General features: G+C 42.0%; 1 protein-coding gene and 1 non-coding gene across 4 annotated transcripts in view; both read left to right on the top strand.

The window, feature by feature from the left end:
- PRKCQ (protein kinase C theta) overlaps positions 1-21,120 on the top strand; it is a 109,783-nt gene that overhangs the window by 7,351 nt on the left and 81,312 nt on the right. For 2 of the 3 annotated variants that reach the window (XM_027121573.1, XM_027121574.1), the window contains 6 exons: positions 9,602-9,764; positions 11,480-11,511; positions 11,608-11,693; positions 14,687-14,816; positions 18,714-18,823; positions 19,599-19,716. In XM_027121573.1, coding sequence (XP_026977374.1) covers positions 9,602-9,764; positions 11,480-11,511; positions 11,608-11,693; positions 14,687-14,816; positions 18,714-18,823; positions 19,599-19,716 — 639 coding nt within the window. Of the gene's footprint in view, positions 1-3,407; positions 3,721-9,601; positions 9,765-11,479; positions 11,512-11,607; positions 11,694-14,686; positions 14,817-18,713; positions 18,824-19,598; positions 19,717-21,120 lie in introns of those variants that run through there. The other variant, XM_027121575.1, reaches the window with a different exon arrangement.
- Positions 8,376-8,483, top strand: LOC113628473 (U6 spliceosomal RNA). The gene has a single exon (XR_003436116.1). It is a non-coding gene; the product is annotated as a U6 spliceosomal RNA (small nuclear RNA).

Below are 21,120 nucleotides of genomic sequence, written 5' to 3'. Positions count from 1 at the left end.
TTCATTTGGGAATGTAATGTAAACACCAAAGGCTCTGCTAATGTGTTGCTCTGTGTGTACACACTGTGTATAAATGATGTGATATAACAAGTTGTCACACCATCAGTAGAATACAAAATAAATAAGAAACCAATAAATATTTTCTATAACACTATAGTAGCAAAATACTAATGCTTCAAGTTAGTCACCTCAAATCCTTTTAGGAACAAGCAGGGAAAAAATGCATCACTAAAGAGTTTCACTTCCATCTCACACACAGATGCCGTTCACAGAAGTTACATTCACAGGCAGTGTGCTTGGTGCCTGTGATAGCCCGTCAGTTCTTCCTGTTGCGTTTATATCCTGTTGTCAAAGTGCTGTGTCAATGGATCCAATGCTACTCCTCCTAAAATCTTTTTTTTATTAAAGTATAGTTGATTTGCGATGTTGTGTTAGTTTCAGGTGTACATTAAAGTTATTCAGATATATATATCTATTTTATATGCATCACACACACACACACACACACACACACGTGTATATATGGTTGGGCAAAAAGTTTATTCACGTTTTTCCGTAAGGAGTTGCACAAAAACCCAAACGAACTTTTTGGCCAACCCAATATATACTTTCTTTTTCAGATCTTTTTCCCTTACAGGTTATTACAAAATATTGGGTATAGTTCCCTGTATTATACAGTAGGTCCTTGTGGGTTATCTGTTTTATATATAATAGTGTGAATATGTTAAGCCCAAATTCCTATTTTTATCCCTCCACCCCCTTCCCTTTTGGTAACCCGTAAGTTTGTTTTCTATGTCTGTGGGTCTATTTCTGTTTTGTAAATAAGTTCATTTGTGTCTTTCTTTTTCTTTAGATTCCACATATAAGCGATGTCATGTGATATTTGTCTTTTCTCTGTCTGGCTTACTTCTCTTAGTACGATCATCTCTAGGTCTGGCCATGTTGCTGCAAATGGCATGATTTCATTCATATTCCTATTTCATTGAGTACGTAGGAGGTACTCGATGAATGTTTGTTGAACTGTTCAGTTGGACTCACTCTGGCATTTAGAAATTCCTTTTGGTTCCCACGCAGTGGCTATTCCAAACATGCCCATACTCCTTGGTGAAGGTGTCTTGATCTTCTCTTACTCTTGGAGGTTGGCTTTACCTCCAGGGTAGTTGGGAGAGACTACGTCTTCTGTGTGTCTCTGCACTTTAGGATTCAGCTGCTTCGTCCTGCATCTCTTCCTGCTCTTCTGCCTCGGAGAAAGTCCCTCCCTTTCTCGGTCTCCTGGCTCTCACCCCTAGCAGCTCTGTAACATCAGTCACACTTCCACTCTGGCACCTTCAACTTCTCTGTCTTTCTTTGGTTTCTGCCTCATTGCCAAGACATACATAATTAAGCCATCTTCTCCAACCTGAAAAGAAAAATTTTTTAAATGTTTTAACCTCCATGAGTTTTTCTTTCCTTTCCTTCCCTGACACATTTCTTGAGACAGTAGTTTAATGTATCAGTCCCTGTTTCTTCACTACTCTGTCAATTCTTAAACCCTAAGAGTCTGGCTTACATTTCAACCAATCTGCTAAATGGCTTTCTCCAAGAGAATAAATCCTGAAAACAAATGCATGTGTCTTAACCTTCAATTCCCTTGACATCTCTGTTTCAGTCAACGCTGAGAAACCCATTCTTTCTTGGATTGCTTGATGTAATATTATTCAAGTTTTCCTCTTAATTTTTCAGCTGCCTGTTCATGGCCTCTTTTGTAATTCCTTTTCCTACCTCCTAAAAAATATGGGTGTGTACTTATCAACAAGTCTATTCTTTGTGTGAGTGCCGTGTCTTCCTGACTGGGCTATTAGCCATTCAGAATTAGGGGTGATGTCTCATAGTTCTTTAGACCATTCAGCACAACAATTTGCTCATAGCTGGCCAGGAAATATTTGTGATTTAACTGACTACAAACAAGTGACACATTAAATAAATTGGGCGCCATTACTATAAAAGAAATAACCAAACATACAAAAACCAACGCACTTATTCAAGCCAATAAACAAACAGAAGACCAAATTACTTCAGAAATAAACAGTAAATACAAGGAGAATGTTTAAAATTCTGAGCTTTTATACATGTACTTTCTTGTAATGATTGAAATGGTCAGAGGATAAAGGAAATCACAGGAAGGAGCAAGGGAATGAATTCCTTTTTAATACTCTCTGGCATTTTTTAAATATACAATGTTATATTCTAATACAGACTATTTTATATTTATAAATATATAGTTATATGTAGTCTGTACTATTATATAATAGTTTATGTATTAGACTATATATAATTTTTACATAATTATATATATATATATATAATTTTTTTTACAGTAATACAGATAGGGTTCCCAGAATAATCCACTTCCATCCCTGAATTTAAAAGTAATTTTATGCTTTATTTTATTTTATTACATCTGGATCAAAATAAAAATGAGTCAAATCTTACTGACAAATGGCCTACCATGCCAGTCCCAAGTTGTAAATTGATCTCTACACTTAAACCAGAACTTGAAGAAGAAGGCAGTTGCCTTAGTGACCCTAAATTTAATCCCTTATTCACCAAGCCTAGTTTATTTCTGACCCAGTTCCTAATAAAAAGACTTAAATTGCCTAATGAAGTATTAGGCAAAATATTCAGCCCTATCTAAGGAGCTCTTTATTAGGAGGGCTTTTTATCTGGAAGTTTGGAGTTTCCGTAAAACAGACTTGTGGAGCCCTGTGGAGAAGACTTTTGTCCTAAAATGAGTCCTGAGACTAGGCTGCATCCTGGGGGAGAGGTCTCCACCTCCATGCCCCACCTTTGTCCACCCAGTATGTTTCTAGCCTGGCCACTCTAAGGGGTGGGGAAATTAAAGTACTTTGGCAGGAACATTTGCCTCAAGTGTGTTGTCCAGTCTCTGCCATGGCTTAGCCAGGATGGAAATAATTTAGTTTAAATATTGTGAACTCTTTTCATTTGTGAAACATGAGCCCCTTATTCTCGCTAAGCCTCCATTTTTTGTATTTGGAAAAAATAAATAGAATAAGTCATCCAAGAATCTTCACGCTACTTAAAATCGTGGTTATAGGAACTATAATCATTAAGTTCATTACCCTTGTTTTAGTGACGATGATTATTTTTGTTATTTCTTTCTTGTTCGCCATGTCACACTCTCTCACATGCTAGAGTTTCCATCGTGCTATTAAACCACGACTGCCTTGCTGTTGTGTGTTTTCTTTGGGCCTGGGCTTCAGCCAGGGCTGATAGTCTCACTGGTATTCTCGGAATTCTACCAGCCTTTTGGGAAGATGTCATTTGGGTGTTGGGCACTGTGGACAGTTACTACCCAAAGTACCTTCACCAATATCCAGGGCCCAGGGTGAACTGAAGAAATGTGAATGTGATGATTTGATGTAGGTGACTAGGTAACATCCAGGATTACATTTTTTTTTTTTTTAATTGCAGTGATCTGTTCATCTCTGGCCCTTTCCACATTGACCTGTGTAATCTATGGCTGGTGCCTCTGATTACTGTGGGCCTCAGGAACCAGAGCATAAACAACTTCCCAAAGTTCTTTTGTCTTCAGAAGTCTGGCCAGCTCCCTCCTACTTTTTCTTGTCCATAAACAACCAGATACAAAGCATCCTGGGACCTTAAAAAAAAATGTCGTTTCCAACTTACTGTCAGTAACCACGTTATTCTCTAGAATTACAGGTAAAGTATTTACCGCTTCCTGCCTTTTCTGGCTGAATCATCATTGACAGTGAATAGGAGAGGCTGGTAAATACCTGGAATGTTCTGACTTTTGTTTTTAAAAATTGAAAGAGGATATAGCTCAGTGTCATGAAAGAGGAGTGAAGGGTCAAGCCAGTAATCCAGCCTCATGGTTCCAATCCTATAACAATACACCCTCTAATCTGTTATGGAATTAAGGTAAGATGCTTCGTATTGTACCAACCTTAAGAAGTACTTAGGAGAGGGCAGACAGCAGAAGCAAGAAGAACTACAATTCTGCAGCCTGTGGAATGAAAACCACATTCACAGAAAGATAGACAAAATGAAAGGCAGAGGACTATGTACCAGATGAAGGAACAAGATAAAACCCCAGAAAAACAACTAAATGAAGTGGAGGTAGCCAACCTTCCAGAAAAGGAATTCAGAATAATCATAGTGAAGATAATCCAGGACCTTGGAAAAAGAATGGAGGCAAAGATCGAGAGGATGCAAGAGATGTTTAACAAAGACCTAGAAAAATTAAGGAACAAACACCTAGAAGAATTAAACAGCAAACAAACAGATGAACAATACAATAACTGAAATGAAAGATAAACTAGCAGGAATCAATAGTGGAATAACTGAGGCATAAGAACAGATAAGTGACCTGGAAGACAGAATGGGAGAATTCACTGCCATGGAACAGAATAAAGAAAAAAGGAAAAGAAATGAATACAGCCTAACAGACCTCTGGGACAACATTAAATGCAACAGCATTTGCATTATAGGGGTCCCAGAAGGAGAAGACAGAAAGGACCCGAGAAAATATTTGAAGAGATTATAGTCAAAAACTTCCCTAACATGGGAAAGGAAATAGCCACCCAAGTGCAGGAAGCACAGAGAGTCCCAGGCTGGATAAACTCAAGGAGAAACACACCAAGACACATAGTAATCAAATTGACAAAAATTAAAGACAAAAATTATTGAAAGCAACAAGGGAAAAATGACAAATAACATACAAGGGAACTCCCACAAGGTTAACAGCTGATTTCTCAGTAGAAACTCTACAAGCCAGAAGGGAGTGGCACGATATATTTGAAGTGATGAAAGGGAAGAACCTACAACCAAGATTACTCTACCAGGCAAGGATCTCATTCAGATTCAATGCAGAACTCAAAAGCTTTACAGACAAGCAAAAGCTAAGAGAATTCAGCACCACCAAACCAGCTCTACAACAATTGCTAAAGGAACTTCTCTAAGTGGGAAACACAAGAGAAGAAAAGGACCTACAAAAACAAACCCATAACAATTAAGAAAATGGGAATAGGAACATACATATCGATAATTACCTTAAACGTGCATGGATTAAATGCTCCAACCAAAAGACACGGGCTCACTGAATGGATACAAAAACAAGACCCATATATATGCTACAAGTGACCCACTTCAGACTTAGGGACACATACAGACTGAAAGTGAGGGGATGGAAAAAGATATTCCATGCAAATGGAAATCAAAAGAAAGCTGGGGTAGCAATACTCATATCAGATAAAATAGACTTTAAAGAATGTTACAAGAGACAAGGAAGGACACTACATAATGATCAAGGGATCAATCCAAGAAGAAGATATAACAATTATAAATATATATGCACCCAACATAAGAGCTCCTCAATACATAAGGCAACTGCTAACTGCTGTAAAAGAGGAAATCGACAGAAACACAATAATAGTGGGGGACTTTAACACCTCACTCACACCAACGGACAGATCATCCAAACAGAAAATTAATAAGGAAACACAAGCTTTAAATGACACAACAGACCAGATAGATTTAATTGATATTTATAGGACATTCCATCCAAAAACAACAGATTACACTTTCTTCTCAAGTGTGCACGGAACATTCTCCAGGTTAGGTCACATCTTGGGTCACAAATCAAGCCTCAGTAAATTTAAGAAAATTGAAATCATATCAACCATCTTTTCTGACCACAATGCTATGAGATTATAAATTAATTACAGGGAAAAAAAGGTAAAAAACACAAACTCATGGAGGCTAAACAATACATAACTAAAAACCCAAGAGATCACTGAAGACATCAAAAAGGAAATCAAAAAATACCTAGAGACAAATGACAATGAAAACACGACAATCCAAAACCTATGGGATGCAGCAAAAGCAGTTCTAAGAGGGAAGTTTATAGTTATACAAGCCTACCTCAAGAAACAAGAAAAATCTCAATCTAACCTTACACCTAAAGGAACTAGAGAAAGAAGAACAAAACCCAAAGGTAGTAGAAGGAAAGAAATCAGAAAGATCAGAGCAGAAATAAATGAAATAGAAAAAAAGAAAACAATAGAAAAGATCAATAAAACTGAAACCTGATTCTCTGAGAAGATAAACAAAATTGATAAACCTTTAGCCAGACTCATCAAGAAAAAGAGAGGACTCAAATCAATAAAATTAGAAATGAAAAAGAAGTTACAACAGACACCGCAGAAATACAAAACATCCTTAAAGACTACTACAAGCAACTCTATGCCAATATAATGGATGACCTAGAAAAAATGGAGAAATTCTTAGAAAGGTATAACCTTCCAAGACTGAACCAGGAAGAAATAGAAAATATGAACAGACCAATCACAAGTAATGAAATTGAAACTGTGATTAAAAATTTTCCAACAAACAGAAGTCCAGGACCAGATGGCTTCACAGGTGAATTCTGTCAACGATTTAGAGAAGAGCTAACACCCATCCTTCTCAAACTCTTCCAAAAAATTGCAGAGGAAGGAACACTCCCAAACTCATTCTACAAGGCCACCATCACCCTGATACCAAAACCAGACAGAGATACTACAAAAACAGAAAATTACAGACCCATATCACTGATGAATTTAGATGCAAAAATCCTCAACAAAATATTAGCAAACAGAATCCAACAACACATTAGAAGGATCATACACCATGATCAAGTGGGATTTATCCTAGGGATGTAAGGATTCTTTAATATACACAAATTCATCAGATACACCATGTTAACAAACTGAAGAATAAAAACCATATGATCATCTCAATAGCTGCAGAAAAAGCTTTTGACAAAATTCAACACCCATTTATGATAAAAACTCTCCAGAAAGTGGGCACAGAGGGAACCTACCTCAGCATAATAAAGGCCATATATGACAAACCCACACCCAACATCATTCTTGATGGCGAAAAACTGAAAGTATTTCCTCTAAGATAAGGAACAAGACAAAGATGTCCACTCGCCACTGTTATCCAACATAGTTTTGGAACTCCTAGCCACGGCAATCAGAGAAGAAAAAGAAATAAAAGGATTACAAATTGGAAAAGAAGAAGTAAAACTGTCACTGTTTGCAGATGACATGATACTATACATAGAGAATCCTAAAGATGCCACCAGAAAACTGCTAGAGCTAATCAATGAATTTGGTAAAGTTGCAGGATACAAAATTAATGCACAGAAATCTCTTGCATTCCTAAACACTAACAACAAAAGATCAGAAAGAGAAATTAAGGAAACAATCCCATTCACCATTGCAACAAAAAGAATAAAATACCTAGGAATAAACCTACCTAAGGAGGTAAATGACCTATACTCAGAAAACTATAAGACTGATGAAAGAAATCAAAGATGACACAAACAGTTGAAGAGATATACCATGTTCTTGGATTGGAAGAATCAATATTGTGAAAATGACTTTACTACCCAGAGCAATCTGCAGATTCAATGCAATCCCTGTCAAATTACCAGTGGCATTTTTTACAGAACTAGAAAAAAAAATCTTAAAATTTGTATGGAGACACAAAAGACCCCGAATAGCCAAAGCAGTCCTGAGGGGAAAAAAACGGAGCTGGAGGAATCAGACTCCCTGACTTCAGACTATACTACAAAGCTACAGTAATCAAGATAGTATGGTGCTGGCACAAAAACAGAAATAGATCAATGGAACAGGATGGAAAGCCCAGAGATAAAGCCACGCACCTATGGTCAACTAATCTGTGACAAAGGAGGCAAGGATATACAATGGAGAAAAGACAGTCTCCTCAATAAGTGGTGCTGGGAAAACTGGATAGCTACATGTAAAAGAATGAAATTAGAACACTGCCTGACACCATACACAAAAATAAACTCAAAATAAGTTAAAGACCTAAATGTAAGACCAGACGCTATAAAACTCTTAAAGGAAAGCATACGAAGAACGCTCCGTGACATAAATCACAGTAAGATCTTTTTTGATCCGCCTCCTAGAGTAATGGAAATAAAAAACAAAAATAAAGAAATGGGACCTAATGGAACTTAAAATCTTTTGCATAGCAAAGGAAACTATAAACAAAACGAATAGACAACCCTCAGAATGGGAGAAAATATTTGCAAACAAATCAGAGGACACAGGATTAATCTCCAAAATATATAAACAGCTCATGCAGCTCAATATTAAAACAACAAACTACCCAATCCAAAAATGGGCAGAAGACCTAAATAGGCATCTCTCCAAAGAAGACATACAGATGGCCACGAAGCACATGAAAAGCTGCTCAACATCACTAATTATTAGGAAATGGAAATCAAAACTGTAATGAGGTATCACCTCACACCACTTAGAGTGGCCATCACTCTACAAACAACAGTGCTCACTTCGGCAGCACATATACTAAAATTGGAACAATACAGAGAAGATTAGCATGGCCCCTGCGCAAGGATGACGAATAAAGACGCAGACCTACTAGAGAATGGACTTGACGACACAGGGAGGGGGAACGGTAAGCTGGGACAAAGTGAGAGAGTGGCATGGACATATATACACTACCAAATGTAAAATAGATAGCTAGTAGGAAGCAGCCACATAGCACAGGGAGATCAGCCCGGTACTTTGTGACCACCTAGAGGGGTGGGATAGATAGGGAGGGTGGAGGGAGGGAGACGCAAGAAGGAAGAGATATGGGGATATATGTATATGTATAGCTGAGTCACTTTGTTATAAAGCAGAAACTGACACTCGATTGTAAAGCAATTATACTCCAATAAAGATGTTAAAAAAAATCAGCAAAAAAATTTAAAAAAAGAAAATCTACAAACAACAAACGCTGGAGAGGGTGTGGAGAAAAGGGAACCCTCTTGCGCTATGGTGGGAATGTAAATTGATACAGCCACTATGGAGAACACTATGGAGGTTCCTTAAAAAACTAAAAATAGAATTACCATACAACCCAGCAATCCCACTACTGGGCATATACCCTGAGGAAACCATAATTCAAAAAAACACATGCACCCCAGTGTTCATTGCAGCACTATTTACAATAGCCAGGTCATGGAAGCAACCTAAATGCCCATCAACAGATGATAAAGAAGATGTGGCACACATATACAATGGAATATTACTCTGCGATAAAAAGGAACGAAATTGGGTCATTTTTAGAGACATGTATGGACCTAGAGACTGTCATACAGAGTGAAGTAAGTCAGAGAAAAACAAATATCGTATATTAAAGTATATATGTAGAATCTAGAAAAATGGTACAGATGAACCTATCTGCAAAGCGGAAATAGAGACACAGATGTAGAGAACAAACGTATGGACACCAAGTGGGGAAGGTGAGGGGTGGGGTGGGATGAATTGGGAGATTGGTATTGACATATATACACTAATATGTATAAAATAGATAACTGATAAGAATGTGCTGTGTAAAAAATAAATAAAATTCAAAAAAAAAAAAGCACTTGGGGTTTGTTGGTTCGATGCTTGTCTCATTCCTCGTCAGTCTCTTCCCTTCCCCATCTCCCCCAGCCCCGCTCCCCCAAGCTCTGACAGCCATATGGCAGAATGTCACTCTGTCCCCTGTCCTCTTCCTGCAGACACAAAGGACATGAGTGAATTCGAGAACGAAGGCTTCTTTGCTCTGCACCAGCGCCGAGGAGCCATCAAACAGGCCAAGGTCCACCACGTCAAGTGCCATGAGTTCACGGCCACCTTTTTCCCACAACCCACGTTTTGCTCCGTCTGCCACGAGTTTGTCTGGTATGGTAACTCAGCATTGCACTCCAAGCTTCAAGTTATGCATTCTGTCGCATCTTCTCGATCCACCAGGTCTGGCATGCCCCACCTTGGGGAAGTGTGCCGGAATAGGAACCACCTGAGAGTTTCCAGTGGCCTCACCTGGATGGAGAAGGTTCAAAGGGTGTGACTCTCTAGAACATTTTCATAATATAACTCTTGTAGAGCCAGGAAACCAGCCTCCTTAGGAAAGGTTCCAAGGACTTCAGTTTCCAATTAAATGGGAGGCTTATGGGGGTGAGCGGGAAGGGAAAGAAGAAGGAGAGAGCTTTATCGTAAGCACAGTTTTACAGCCAAAACCGCCACCAGCTCAACAGCCCAACCGTGCTGCTACTAATGTCTGCAAAAGGCAACACTTGCCCGTTGGAGCTAATGGGTTTCAATGTTTACAGGGCTCTTGGGTGTCTTAAGAGCCCTCAAACAGAGAGATTGGTTCAACCCTCAGTAAACACACAGCGAAGGCTATGGGGGAGTGGAGACTTGAAATGACTCCTATCTCTGGCCTCAGCCTCCTCGCCTCTTCTGGGGTGTTCTCTCCTTAACCCCTGTGTAACCAGGATATCCAGAGGTCAAGTAGACTTTTGGTGGATTTCCATCAACTGTCTTCATCTAATGACTTGAACCTCCTTCCTTTCTAAGAGTGAATGTTACTCAGGCTTCGGTCTTAAGCTTGAGAATTCATTAGTTGCACATATTCTCAGATACTCAGAAAGAGGAAATAAAATGTTATAAAATAAAATGTTATAAATGTAGATATCTTTGCTTATCTGTACTGAGCTTAGCGAGACATTGAATTTTTAAGCGTAGACGTGGAAATTTGCTACCATGATCCCGTGATCCATTTTTTTAAATATTAATTTAAAAATTTTTTTCTGTTTTTGGCTGCATCGGGTCTTAGTTGTGGCATGCGGGGTCTTTTGTTGAGGCACGCAGGGTCTTCCGTTGCGGCACACGGGCTTCTCTAGTTGTGGCAGTGTGCGGGTTTCTCAGTAGCTGTGGCATGCGGGTTTTCTCTTCTGTAGTTGTGGCGCGCGGGCTTAGTTGCCCTGCGGCATGTGGGATCTTAGTTCCCCAACCAGGGATCGAACTCGCGTCCCCTGTATGGGAAGGTGGATTCTTTATCACTGGACCACCAGGGAAGTCCCCCCCCCCCGCCCCCGCTTTATCCATTTTTGGTCAGGCATTTTTATCTCTACATGTTTGTTTGGAAAATATGCAAACGGGAGGGAAATCAACAACTCCTTATTTATCTAATTATCAGACTTTTCACAAAGCAGGTTAAAATAAAAGCACAGGGCTTCCCTGGTGGCGCAGTGGTTGAGAGTCCGCCTGCCGATGCAGGGGACGTGGGTTCGTGCCCTGGTCTGGGAAGATCCCACATGCCGCGGAGCAGCTGGGCCCGTGAGCCATGGCCGCTGAGCCTGCGCGTCCGGAGCCTGTGCTCCGCAACGGGAGAGGCCACAACAGTGAGAGGCCTACGTACCGCAAAAAATAAATAAATAAATAAATAAAAGCACATGTTAACACTCTTGGCTAATAATAGACTAGTGCTTCAGATCAGAAAATGCTCTGTGATGGCAGAAAGCTATGGGATCTTTCTTGTTCATCTTTTAAATGTTTTTGCTACTACTGTTGACTCAACGGTCCATATAAATGTTCAAACATGTGCTTTATTGCAGGGGTCTGAACAAACAGGGCTACCAGTGTCGACGTAAGTCAGAAGGATTTCTTTTGTATTATCGTCATTCTTTTCGTTTAGTTGTCCCTTAACTTCTGAAAATCTCAAGCTGTAGTCATTTCGTTTCAGAATGTAATGCAGCAATTCACAAGAAGTGTATCGATAAGGTTATAGCGAAGTGCACCGGATCAGCTATCAACAGCCGAGAAACCATGGTACGGATCTAGATTCCTCTCTGTCTGAAATACGATGATTTTATCCTGACATTAAATTTTACAGCCCGCTATTTCTTGTTCCTAATGCCTGAATTTGAATGCTTATATTTTTCCTTGCACACCCTAAAACCCTTTCCTCTCCAGTGGTGATGGTTACTGAGATCCAAAACTAGGGGATGAATAAGAGAGCACAAGAAGAATTTTAATGATTCTACCTTTTCCAGAAAAACATCACAGAAAGGTGGCCAGAAAGCATAGTTCTGATCAATTATGTGAGAACGACTCCTGTGGCATCTACAGCTAGAAGTGACAGTTAAAGAGTAGAGGCAATGGTTATAAAATGCAGATGTGAGCGTTTACAAGGGAGGGTAACAGATATGTAATGCTTATATTGAGAGGCAAGTATTTCTTTCAGAATGAACTTTGAGATGTATCATCTGGGGGCAAGTCAGACTTTACTCTGTGGGAGAGGGAGGCAGATGGAGCTGCAGAGAGAGAGAGGCAACCAAAGCAGTCAGTCTTGGCAAGAAGGGAAGAGGTCCAAAGCCACATGGACATGAAACTCTGACGGACAGGAAGGAGTTGGAGAGATGGTTGTAGATGAAGGTAGGCTTGTAGATTTGGGGAAGGACGGATGAGGGAGCTTCCCTTAGATGACTTAGGTCCTCGATGAAGTCTGAGGACTAGGGGAAGAAAGAAGGCAGCAAGTGTCTTTGAGGAGGAAGAAGGCGCTGTAAAATAATTATCTCATAGATGGCAGGGCAAGGGGATTCAAGAAAAGCAGCAGGATTGCCAAGCACAGTTGCAAGTCCATTTGAGTTTGAGGGCAGCCATCTCCCGGGTATGTGATTTTCTCCAGCAAAGGGGTAGGCAAAGAGACAGCAGATCGGTTGGGTTTTTCCAGAGTAGAATGTCTTTTAAAATTTAGAGCCAGAAGGGGATAATCTCCTGTTATGAGTGACTCTGCCAAGGCTCAAAGAGGTTGAAGTAGTTTGTCCAAGGTCAGCCACTTTCACCTGGCAGACTAGCATTCGGATCTCAGTCTCCCAGACTAAGGCTTTTGTTGTTGAAATCACAGTGCCTCTTTTCATCCCGCCCACCTGCTCCCTTTATCTGATGCCTTCAGCTTTCCTGGCAAAATCACAAATTGTAAGCATGACTGTGAACTTCAATGGCTAACGTCCAGTAGGACTAGAATGAGAGCCACAGGTCAAATTTTAAACTTTCAAGTAGCCACATTAAAGACCGGAGAAAGCAACAGGTGGAATTCATCTTAACGATATACTTTATGTAACCCATTCTGCTCCAATATTATCATTTCAGGATAGAATCAATATACAAAATTGAGATATTTTACATTTTTTTTCATACAAAGTTGTCGTAATCCAGTATGTATTTTACACTTACAGCACATCTTTTCAACACCTTGTAAGTGTTGGCCCATGTGGGTGAGTGACTGTCGTGTTGGAAAGTACAGATCTGTAGTCTTTCCCAGACACATCTTGAACCATTTGGACTTGGGTTCAGGATTTGAAGTAGAAGTCTCCTAGCCTGGACCTTGACATCACTTGTTCATATTTATGTGGAAAAGTTTCTACGAAATAGGAGTTCTGAAAGGTGCTTTTTCTTGGTTGAAAATATCTCGAGTAAGTGCTGGGCAGCTTTTAAGCCATTCTAAGTAGCCATTCTAAAGACTAAATGCGGACCAAAAGCCACCATGAGAATATGTATTCCTTTAACAAATAAGGCCACTTTACTGTACATGTTCTCAAAGAAATTGTTTAATTAAAAACTTTTGTAGAGACTTTAAGTCTCAAGTAAATAAAACTTTTTATACTGCACAAGAATATTGGTATTCTTGCCAGGAATCAGAGTGCCTGATTTTTTGTTGTTGTTAATGTAATAAGTTTGATTAAAGGGGAGAATTTAAACTCTAGAACACTTTAAAAAAGAAAATCTTCACTGTATCTACTATCAGCATCCCTCTGTCATCTCCCTTCTCTCCATCCCTTAAACCATCACATTGATTTTGAGAGAGCGAAGAGTAATGGTGAAAGAGGGGATGGGCTCAGATTCGGACTGTCAGGCTCATAGATATCCCAGCTCAGTTGATGGCTGTGTGTCCTAGACAAGTGTCTGGCCCTATCTGTGCTGAATCTCCCCATCTATCAAAGCAGGGTACTAACAGAGGCTGCTTCAAAAGAGGTATTTTGAGGGTTGTATGAGATATCACACATGTAAAAGATAACACACGTGACGTGTCTAACGTGTCTATCACAGCACCTGGCAGCATTGTTAGCTACCTTTTGTCTCTTCAGTTCATGTATAAGCAGTGTGAAAAGCCTTCCCACCTTGGGCTCCCACACTAATAAACCGATTTCTCTAGAGGAGGCATTATATAACATCTTCCAAAGGTTAAAGCACTAGTGCTAGGTTAAAAGAGAAAAGGAAATATTTATATTAAAGTAGGAAGGGAAGGGCTTCCCTGGTGGCACAGTGGTTGAGAGTCTGCCTGCCGAGGCAGGGGACACGGGTGCGTGCCCCGGTCCGGGAAGATCCCACATGCCGCGGAGCGGCTGGGCCCGTGAGCCATGGCTGCTGAGCCTGTGCGTCTGGAGCCTGTGCTCCACAATGGGAGAGGCCACAACAGTGAGAGGCCCGCGTACCGCAAAAAAAAAAAAAAAAAAAAAGAAGGGAAGTACGTTTACTTAGCTCCCATTTAAATAAATAACCCTGGTCTCCTCTTCCTGAAATCTTAGCCCGTCTGTGGGAAGGCCGCAGACTTGCCCCCTTGCCCTTGACCTAGAAGAGCTAATGGCTTCTTGTCTTCTTTGGACATGACTATAAGGCTTGACAAGTAAAAATTATGGGTTCTAATAAACATCACTGCAGTGTTTTTATTATTCTGTTCACTGTGCTAAAGTATCTGCTAAGACGTGAAAAGCGGGGAAGTGGGGACACACCGACCATCACGCATTCTTTTTCCCTTTCAGTTCCACAAGGAGAGGTTCAAAATCGACATGCCACACAGATTTAAGGTCTACAATTACAAGAGCCCCACCTTCTGTGAGCACTGTGGGACCCTGCTCTGGGGCCTGGCGAGGCAAGGCCTCAAGTGTGACGGTGAGTTTAATGAGCGCGGCCCCCCTGGAACCCCCTGCGGCTGGATTTGCAGCTTTGATGGAGAGAACCAGGGAGCGGGGCGGGGCGGGGGGGAGGATGGAGGTGACTGGCTTCTCCGTCCAGCCCGGAAGAGCCCCGTGATCCTGGATGAGAAGTTCCCCGATAACAAGCCACTGCTGTTCTTTTCCTTCCACCTGTCCCCACCCCATGCCTTGTTTCCCAGAGAAGTGCCCAGTCTTCCAGGTCAAATGTCACAGCCCCTGGCCCCATGCCTTCTGTGGTACCTGCCTGATTCTCCTCTGACTGGCTCCCTCTCCCCTGGAGCTGCCCCTTCCTGACCTCCGCAGCCCCAGCCCTGCCCCTGCCGCTCTCCTTAGCACCAGCGAGTGCGATTCTGCCTGCGGCTCCATCAGGGAGCGAGCCTGGCACGTCTGTTTCGCTGCTGGTTAGTCCTGCGCAGAAAACTGCCTGACTTAAGCTGGCGAGCCTGTCCCCAAAGCGTGCTGTGAACTCCACGTGCACGGGAAGACGCCCAGCTCTGATGCTGACGGCCTCAGAGCAGAGCCCGAGCCTGCTGCCCTCCACCGTGGAGTTATTCAGCCGGACCCTGAGAAAGAGCTCGCTGGTGCGAGCTCGCTCTCTCTGAAAGGCCAGGCTGTGAAGGCAAAAACCTTTAGAAACTGAGATGCTGTTATGCCAGGATTAGGGGGTAGGGAGGAAAAAGTCCAACAAGAACTAACAAAGTACTTCTGCCCTTGGAGTGCAGCTGAGGGGAGGACAGAGCCCAGATAACATTCAAAACAGAGATGCCTCGCTCAGCAGGGACCTTTGTATTTTGTTTTATTTTAAAAAAATTTTTTAATGAAGTATAGTTGATTTACAATGCTGTGTTAATTACTGCTGTACAACAAAGTGATTCAGTTATACACATATATATATACATTATATATGTGTGTGTATATATATATATTATATACATATATATACATTTCTTACTATATATTCTTTTCCATTATGGTTTATCATAGGATATTGATTAAACACAGAAGCCACTTTATTTTTTCTGGGCAGCCCCATTTTAACTTATGCCACTGGCTAATGCGTGTTGTATCTTTTAAGTGATAAAGGGCGCTGACCTAAGGAGGAAGATCACCCTTAGCTGCCTGCCTGTCCTCATCCCAGTTGCATCCACGTGTCTGGTGGAGCCTGGAGTGACATCTTAATGGAGGTGGGAGGGGTTAGGTCTCCAAATCATTACTGAAGGCAAACCCACAGGTAGTCAAAATTCACCTGAACAGTTCCTCCATCACCCAAAGTACCACCACGCACTTTCCTCTCTACACCTGTTTAAGAGTCCGTGGGTGGGTGGGCTGGGCGTTGTATAGAGTGTCTTTAAGAGTCGTAGGCAACAGGTAATATTGGAGTGTTCTGCGGGGACAAACGGACAGGAATAATCAGATCCCCGTCTGCTGGCACCCCTGGTCCTGTGATACTCTCACTCGTCGGGTTTTCTTTCCCTGGAGCCCAGGCGCCCCACCTGCAGAGGCCGAGCTGGTCCCAACAGCACGGTTGTGCCTCTGAGCTCAGAACTTCCAGGATTACTTGGCATTGTTCCACCACGCCCTGCTGGGTTCTGTCCTTTTCGAACATTCCTTCTTCATTCCATTCTCTTTCCTCATTCCCTGTCCTCCTGTGCTTCCTTAACCCTACTCCCTCTCTTCTCTTCTCCCCTTCCTCTCCCCTCTCCTCCCCCCTCTCCTTCCCCAAGTCACTCCCTGGAACCCCGAGAGGCTGGGCGCTGTCTGACCCCCCCATGCCCTCATCTGCATCTCCGCCTCTCACTCTCTCCCCTGGGTCTCTCCCCGCCTCTTCCTCACTCTCTCTTCTTACTCTCCTGTAAGCCTCCTTCCTAGGTAGGGCCCCCACTCCTCCTGACCCTGTCTCCTTTCTCTCGCCACTGAAATTGCCATGAAAGTAGTCATCTGGAGGGACTGTTTGCACTCACCGAGGTCCAGTTATCACCTACTAGGTTAGTAACAGACTTAGGACGTTGTGATCCTAGTGGGCACGGGGCCTCTCTTCACGGCACATCAGAGAGGAGCTTAGATCCGCTACAGTTTTAAAGAGCAAGGTGCCCCTCCCCATATCCTCAAGTCCGTTCTCCAGTAGGTCTGTGTCTTTATTCCTGTCTTACCCCTAGGTTCTTCATGACTTTTTTTTTTCTTGAATTCCATATATATGTGTTAGCATACAGTATTTCTCCTTCTGACTTACTTCACTCTGTGTGACAGACTCTAGGTCTATCCACCTCATTACAAATAGGGAGGGTGGGAGGGAGGGAGACGCAAGAGGGAAGAGATATAGGAACATATGTATATGTATAACTGATTCACTTTGTTGTAAAGCAGAAACTAACACACCATTGTAAAGCAATTATAGCCCAATAAAGATGTTTAAAAAAAAAAAAAGAGCAAGGTGCTCGATGCTCGCTACATACCTCCCTCTACCTTGCAGTAAATAAGTAGTAAATGGGGCCGCCCAGCGTAAAACCTGCATCCGGGAGCCAGGAGGAGTCAAGCTAACGAGGCAGAGTTCAGAGGGCAGAAGCCATTATGAGCAGCACCTCTACTATATTAAAGGTTCCACTTCAGGTGGATTTTTATGACTTTATACTGGGATGAGTAATAGTTTATGCTTACCTACTAGAAAATGCTGTTTTATTTTGTCTTGTTATGAACTGTTTAGTGAAAACTAAAGGTGAAGATGGCTAAAATTTCACCTAAATATTTCAAGAATATTTTATTGTAGTAAATAATAAAGATGAAAGAAAAGTTGTCTTTCGTGAACACCTGTTGGAGGCCAATCACTGTGCTAAGGTTTTGCACACAAATGGGCAAGTAATAAGGTAAGAAGATTAAAATGGCATGATTTTATATCTTCTCCTGCCTAATTCCACTGTAACAATCCCTGTTGATATACCTTTATAGAACCTAGCAGGACGTGAGATCAGAGTTCTATCTGCTGGTGTTGGGAAATCTTTGGTACCTTGTTTTTTGGCATAACGGTGATGTTTCATAAGCAGAATTTGCATTTTTCTAAGACTAATGACATGAAGCGATATTGTCTTTACACAGACACACAGGTGCCCGACCCCCAGTACAAGAAGGCTCCCACAGTCACAGCACGGTCGTGCTGTTTTTAGGACTAATGGATCAGGATACTCCTCCAGCATCGTAGGTCTCAGAGCTAGAAGCCTATACAGATCATTTAGTTCACGTAGCCCAACTCTCCCATGTGGTGAGAACACGGTCTCCGGACACTTTCCTTCCTTTCACATATGCACAGACCACCCCACTGTCTCAATTTCCATTTCGACGGAGGCTGTACCCTAGGCTTCAGCCTAGAGGGTGGAGAAGCCTCTCGCAGCCCACGTGGGAAAGGGGATGCTTGGACCCCAGTCTAAGTGGCAGTGAATGACCTTCCACCCAGCATTCCACATTACCACCAGCTTATTTGCTGGGATCATCCCTGGAATAAGAGCCAACCTCAGTTTTTCACTGTCAGCGATGGCACAGTGGACATGCATTCTGGGAGCAGCCTTCCTCCCCATCCACAGGCCCTGGTTCTGCCTTGAGCGGAAGTCACTTCCCAGCAGCACGCTGAGGAGCATCTGGTGTGTGGATGAAGGTCTCAGGGAATCAGAGGTGAATGTGCGGTGGCATCGTAAAAGCCCTGCCCTGGTCTGTTTGCCTTCAGTGTCTCCCTCTGCTGGGAAGATGGCGCCGGGGATTTGCCAGTGATTCCTTGGGCATACATGCACCTAAAACAGATCACGTGCAGAGTCCGTGGAAGTTGGTTCTGTTGCCCTTGTTCAAGGTGTCGCTTTCTTCCTTTCAGCATGTGGCATGAACGTACATCACAGATGCCAGACAAAGGTCGCCAACCTTTGTGGCATAAACCAGAAGCTAATGGCTGAAGCACTGGCAATGATCGAGAGCGCTCAACAGGTAGGAACGGCTTTTAGGGGACAAGTTCCCACAATTTCAGCTCAACTAGGACTACTCCAGTCCCTTTGCCCTGTGCTCTGTAGCAGCTCTACAGGGCGACGTGGACTCTATTTCCGAGTACTTGCCTTGACACTGACTTTCATCTTCGTGTCCACATCCCCCGCTTGAGATACTTGTTTATTTAATGCATTTGCATCGTGTGGATCTTCATAAGATCTTAAATTCTTCATGGAATGAGCAGGGGAAGAAACAAATAAATTCATTAAAATTATTGAGGATTCACTGCCAGCTTTATACCTATATATGACAACTATATAATAGCCTGGGGGAAAAAACATATTTGCTAGAATCATCCCTAGAATGCCTTCAAAACACTGAGTCCAAGGCAACTTTTGCCTTGCTACTTACTAGCATGCCGAATCCTCACATCCAGGGACAAACCCTCTTTAAGACTTGGCATTGCCCACGTAAGCTGTTTTTCCATCCATTGGCCTTTGATTCTTATTTGTGACCGAATAATGTGGATAGCATGGGATAAACCAGTCGGCCCCCAGAAAAGTATGCAGGAAGCGAATACGTTCTGCTGGTACGTAAAATATGATAGACGTCCACAGGATATGGGATCCCTAAGAGAGTGCTAGGGGGAGGGAGAGATTCGGTTATCTTACACATTTAGGGATCTGAAATGGCTTTCACGCCCATGGACAGCAGGCTGCACTGTCCCGTTAATGGTGGGTGGGTAGGTGGGTAGTCTGACTCTTTGTTTGTAACCCAGGCTCGCTGCTTAAGAGACTCTGAACACATCTTCAGAGAAGGTCCAGTTGAAATTGGTCTCCCATGCTCCATAAAAGGTGAAGCAAAGCTGCCGTATGGACCAGCACCGGGGAAAAAAGGTAGCTACCCTGATCCACCGTAGAATCGTCAGTAATTCACCTTGATTAACCTGAGTCCTCTGGATTTAAATTCTCCACGTACCTGGCCTGATAAACGATTCTTTTCTAGTTAGAGATTACAGACCTAGCCACCAACAGAGAGTCTCCTACTTCTTAGAAGTATTATAAAACTGAAATATAGCCCACTAGAAAACCTTCCTAAGCAGGTGGTGGTGGTGAGAGGTTGAGGTGGGAGAAGAAAATGCGGCATCTCTGGAGGAAACAATTGCAAACTTTTCCTTAGAATTTTAGAACATTACTCCCTGCCGTGGTTAAACAGTTTTACAGAAATAAATCCTCCATAGAACTCTAGGGTAGGAATGCCACAGACCATCTTATTCTGTACCTTTGAGACTTTTCTGGAAAGTTTTAAGATTAGAAAGGGGATTATGGACACCAAGGGGGGAAAGCGGGGGCATGGTGGGATGCATTGGGAGATTGGGATTGACATCTATACACTAATTTGTATGAAATAGATAACTAATAAGAACCTGCTATATAAAATAAATAAATAAACTCAAAAAAAAAAAAGATTAGAAAGGGGAAGAATAGCCTAACGTCCTTAACATTTCTGATGTTATGGAAGTTTATCCAGCCTCCTCTTTGAAGGTCCTTCATGAGAGGATATGACCATGTGATTCTGAATAGTTTTCAGCATACATGATAAAATACTTATTTTCCTTGGACTTAGAATACGAAAGATAAACCTAGAGATCGGAAAATAAATGCCATTATTCCAACCACAAAAAAAGACATAATTATGTGATGTGATACAGGTGCTAACCATCTTGTGACATCACAGTAGATAAATGTGTCAATCAACATGTTACGCACCTTAAATTAGTACAATGTGATATGTCAATGTATTTCAATTTAAAAGAAAGGAATGTTATAAGGGGGTCGGAGGAAGGCTCCAAAAATGTTTTTCTACACCTTCTCTGGCAGGAGGTGAGGAATAAATTGTCCTGAAAATTTTTTAAAGAAGGGTTTGGATTAGATTTGGGAAGGGTCTCCGGGCAGAGGAGTAGACCGTGTGTCTCAGACATGATCAAGGTAGGTAGCATCTTGACTCGAAGACTGTGGCGAACGATGCGTTTCAGATCTTTAGCGATCTGCTATCCATTTCTTCGTCCCCACACGGTCGGTCACAGAAACTGATGCCACTGTGCCTGTGAGCCACGCAAGCAACGGAGAATCATTTTCCCTCCAATTTGGTTAAAATCCCTATTTGTCTGTGATCCGGCGTTATCAAAAGTGCTCGTTCCTGTTGCATAGATGGTCTTTTGCTGATTGGAATGTTTCTTAACTTGATATTTTCCCCAGTCTGTTGCATAAAGAGACACAGTCCATCCCCCAGATCCCAGG

This window comes from Aethalodelphis obliquidens, unplaced genomic scaffold, assembly GCF_003676395.1.
Source record: "Aethalodelphis obliquidens isolate GAN/ISIS:26980383/991018 unplaced genomic scaffold, ASM367639v1 scaffold23, whole genome shotgun sequence".
Lineage (NCBI taxonomy): Eukaryota > Metazoa > Chordata > Mammalia > Artiodactyla > Delphinidae > Aethalodelphis > Aethalodelphis obliquidens.
This window is presented reverse-complemented; position numbering and strand designations above follow the sequence as displayed.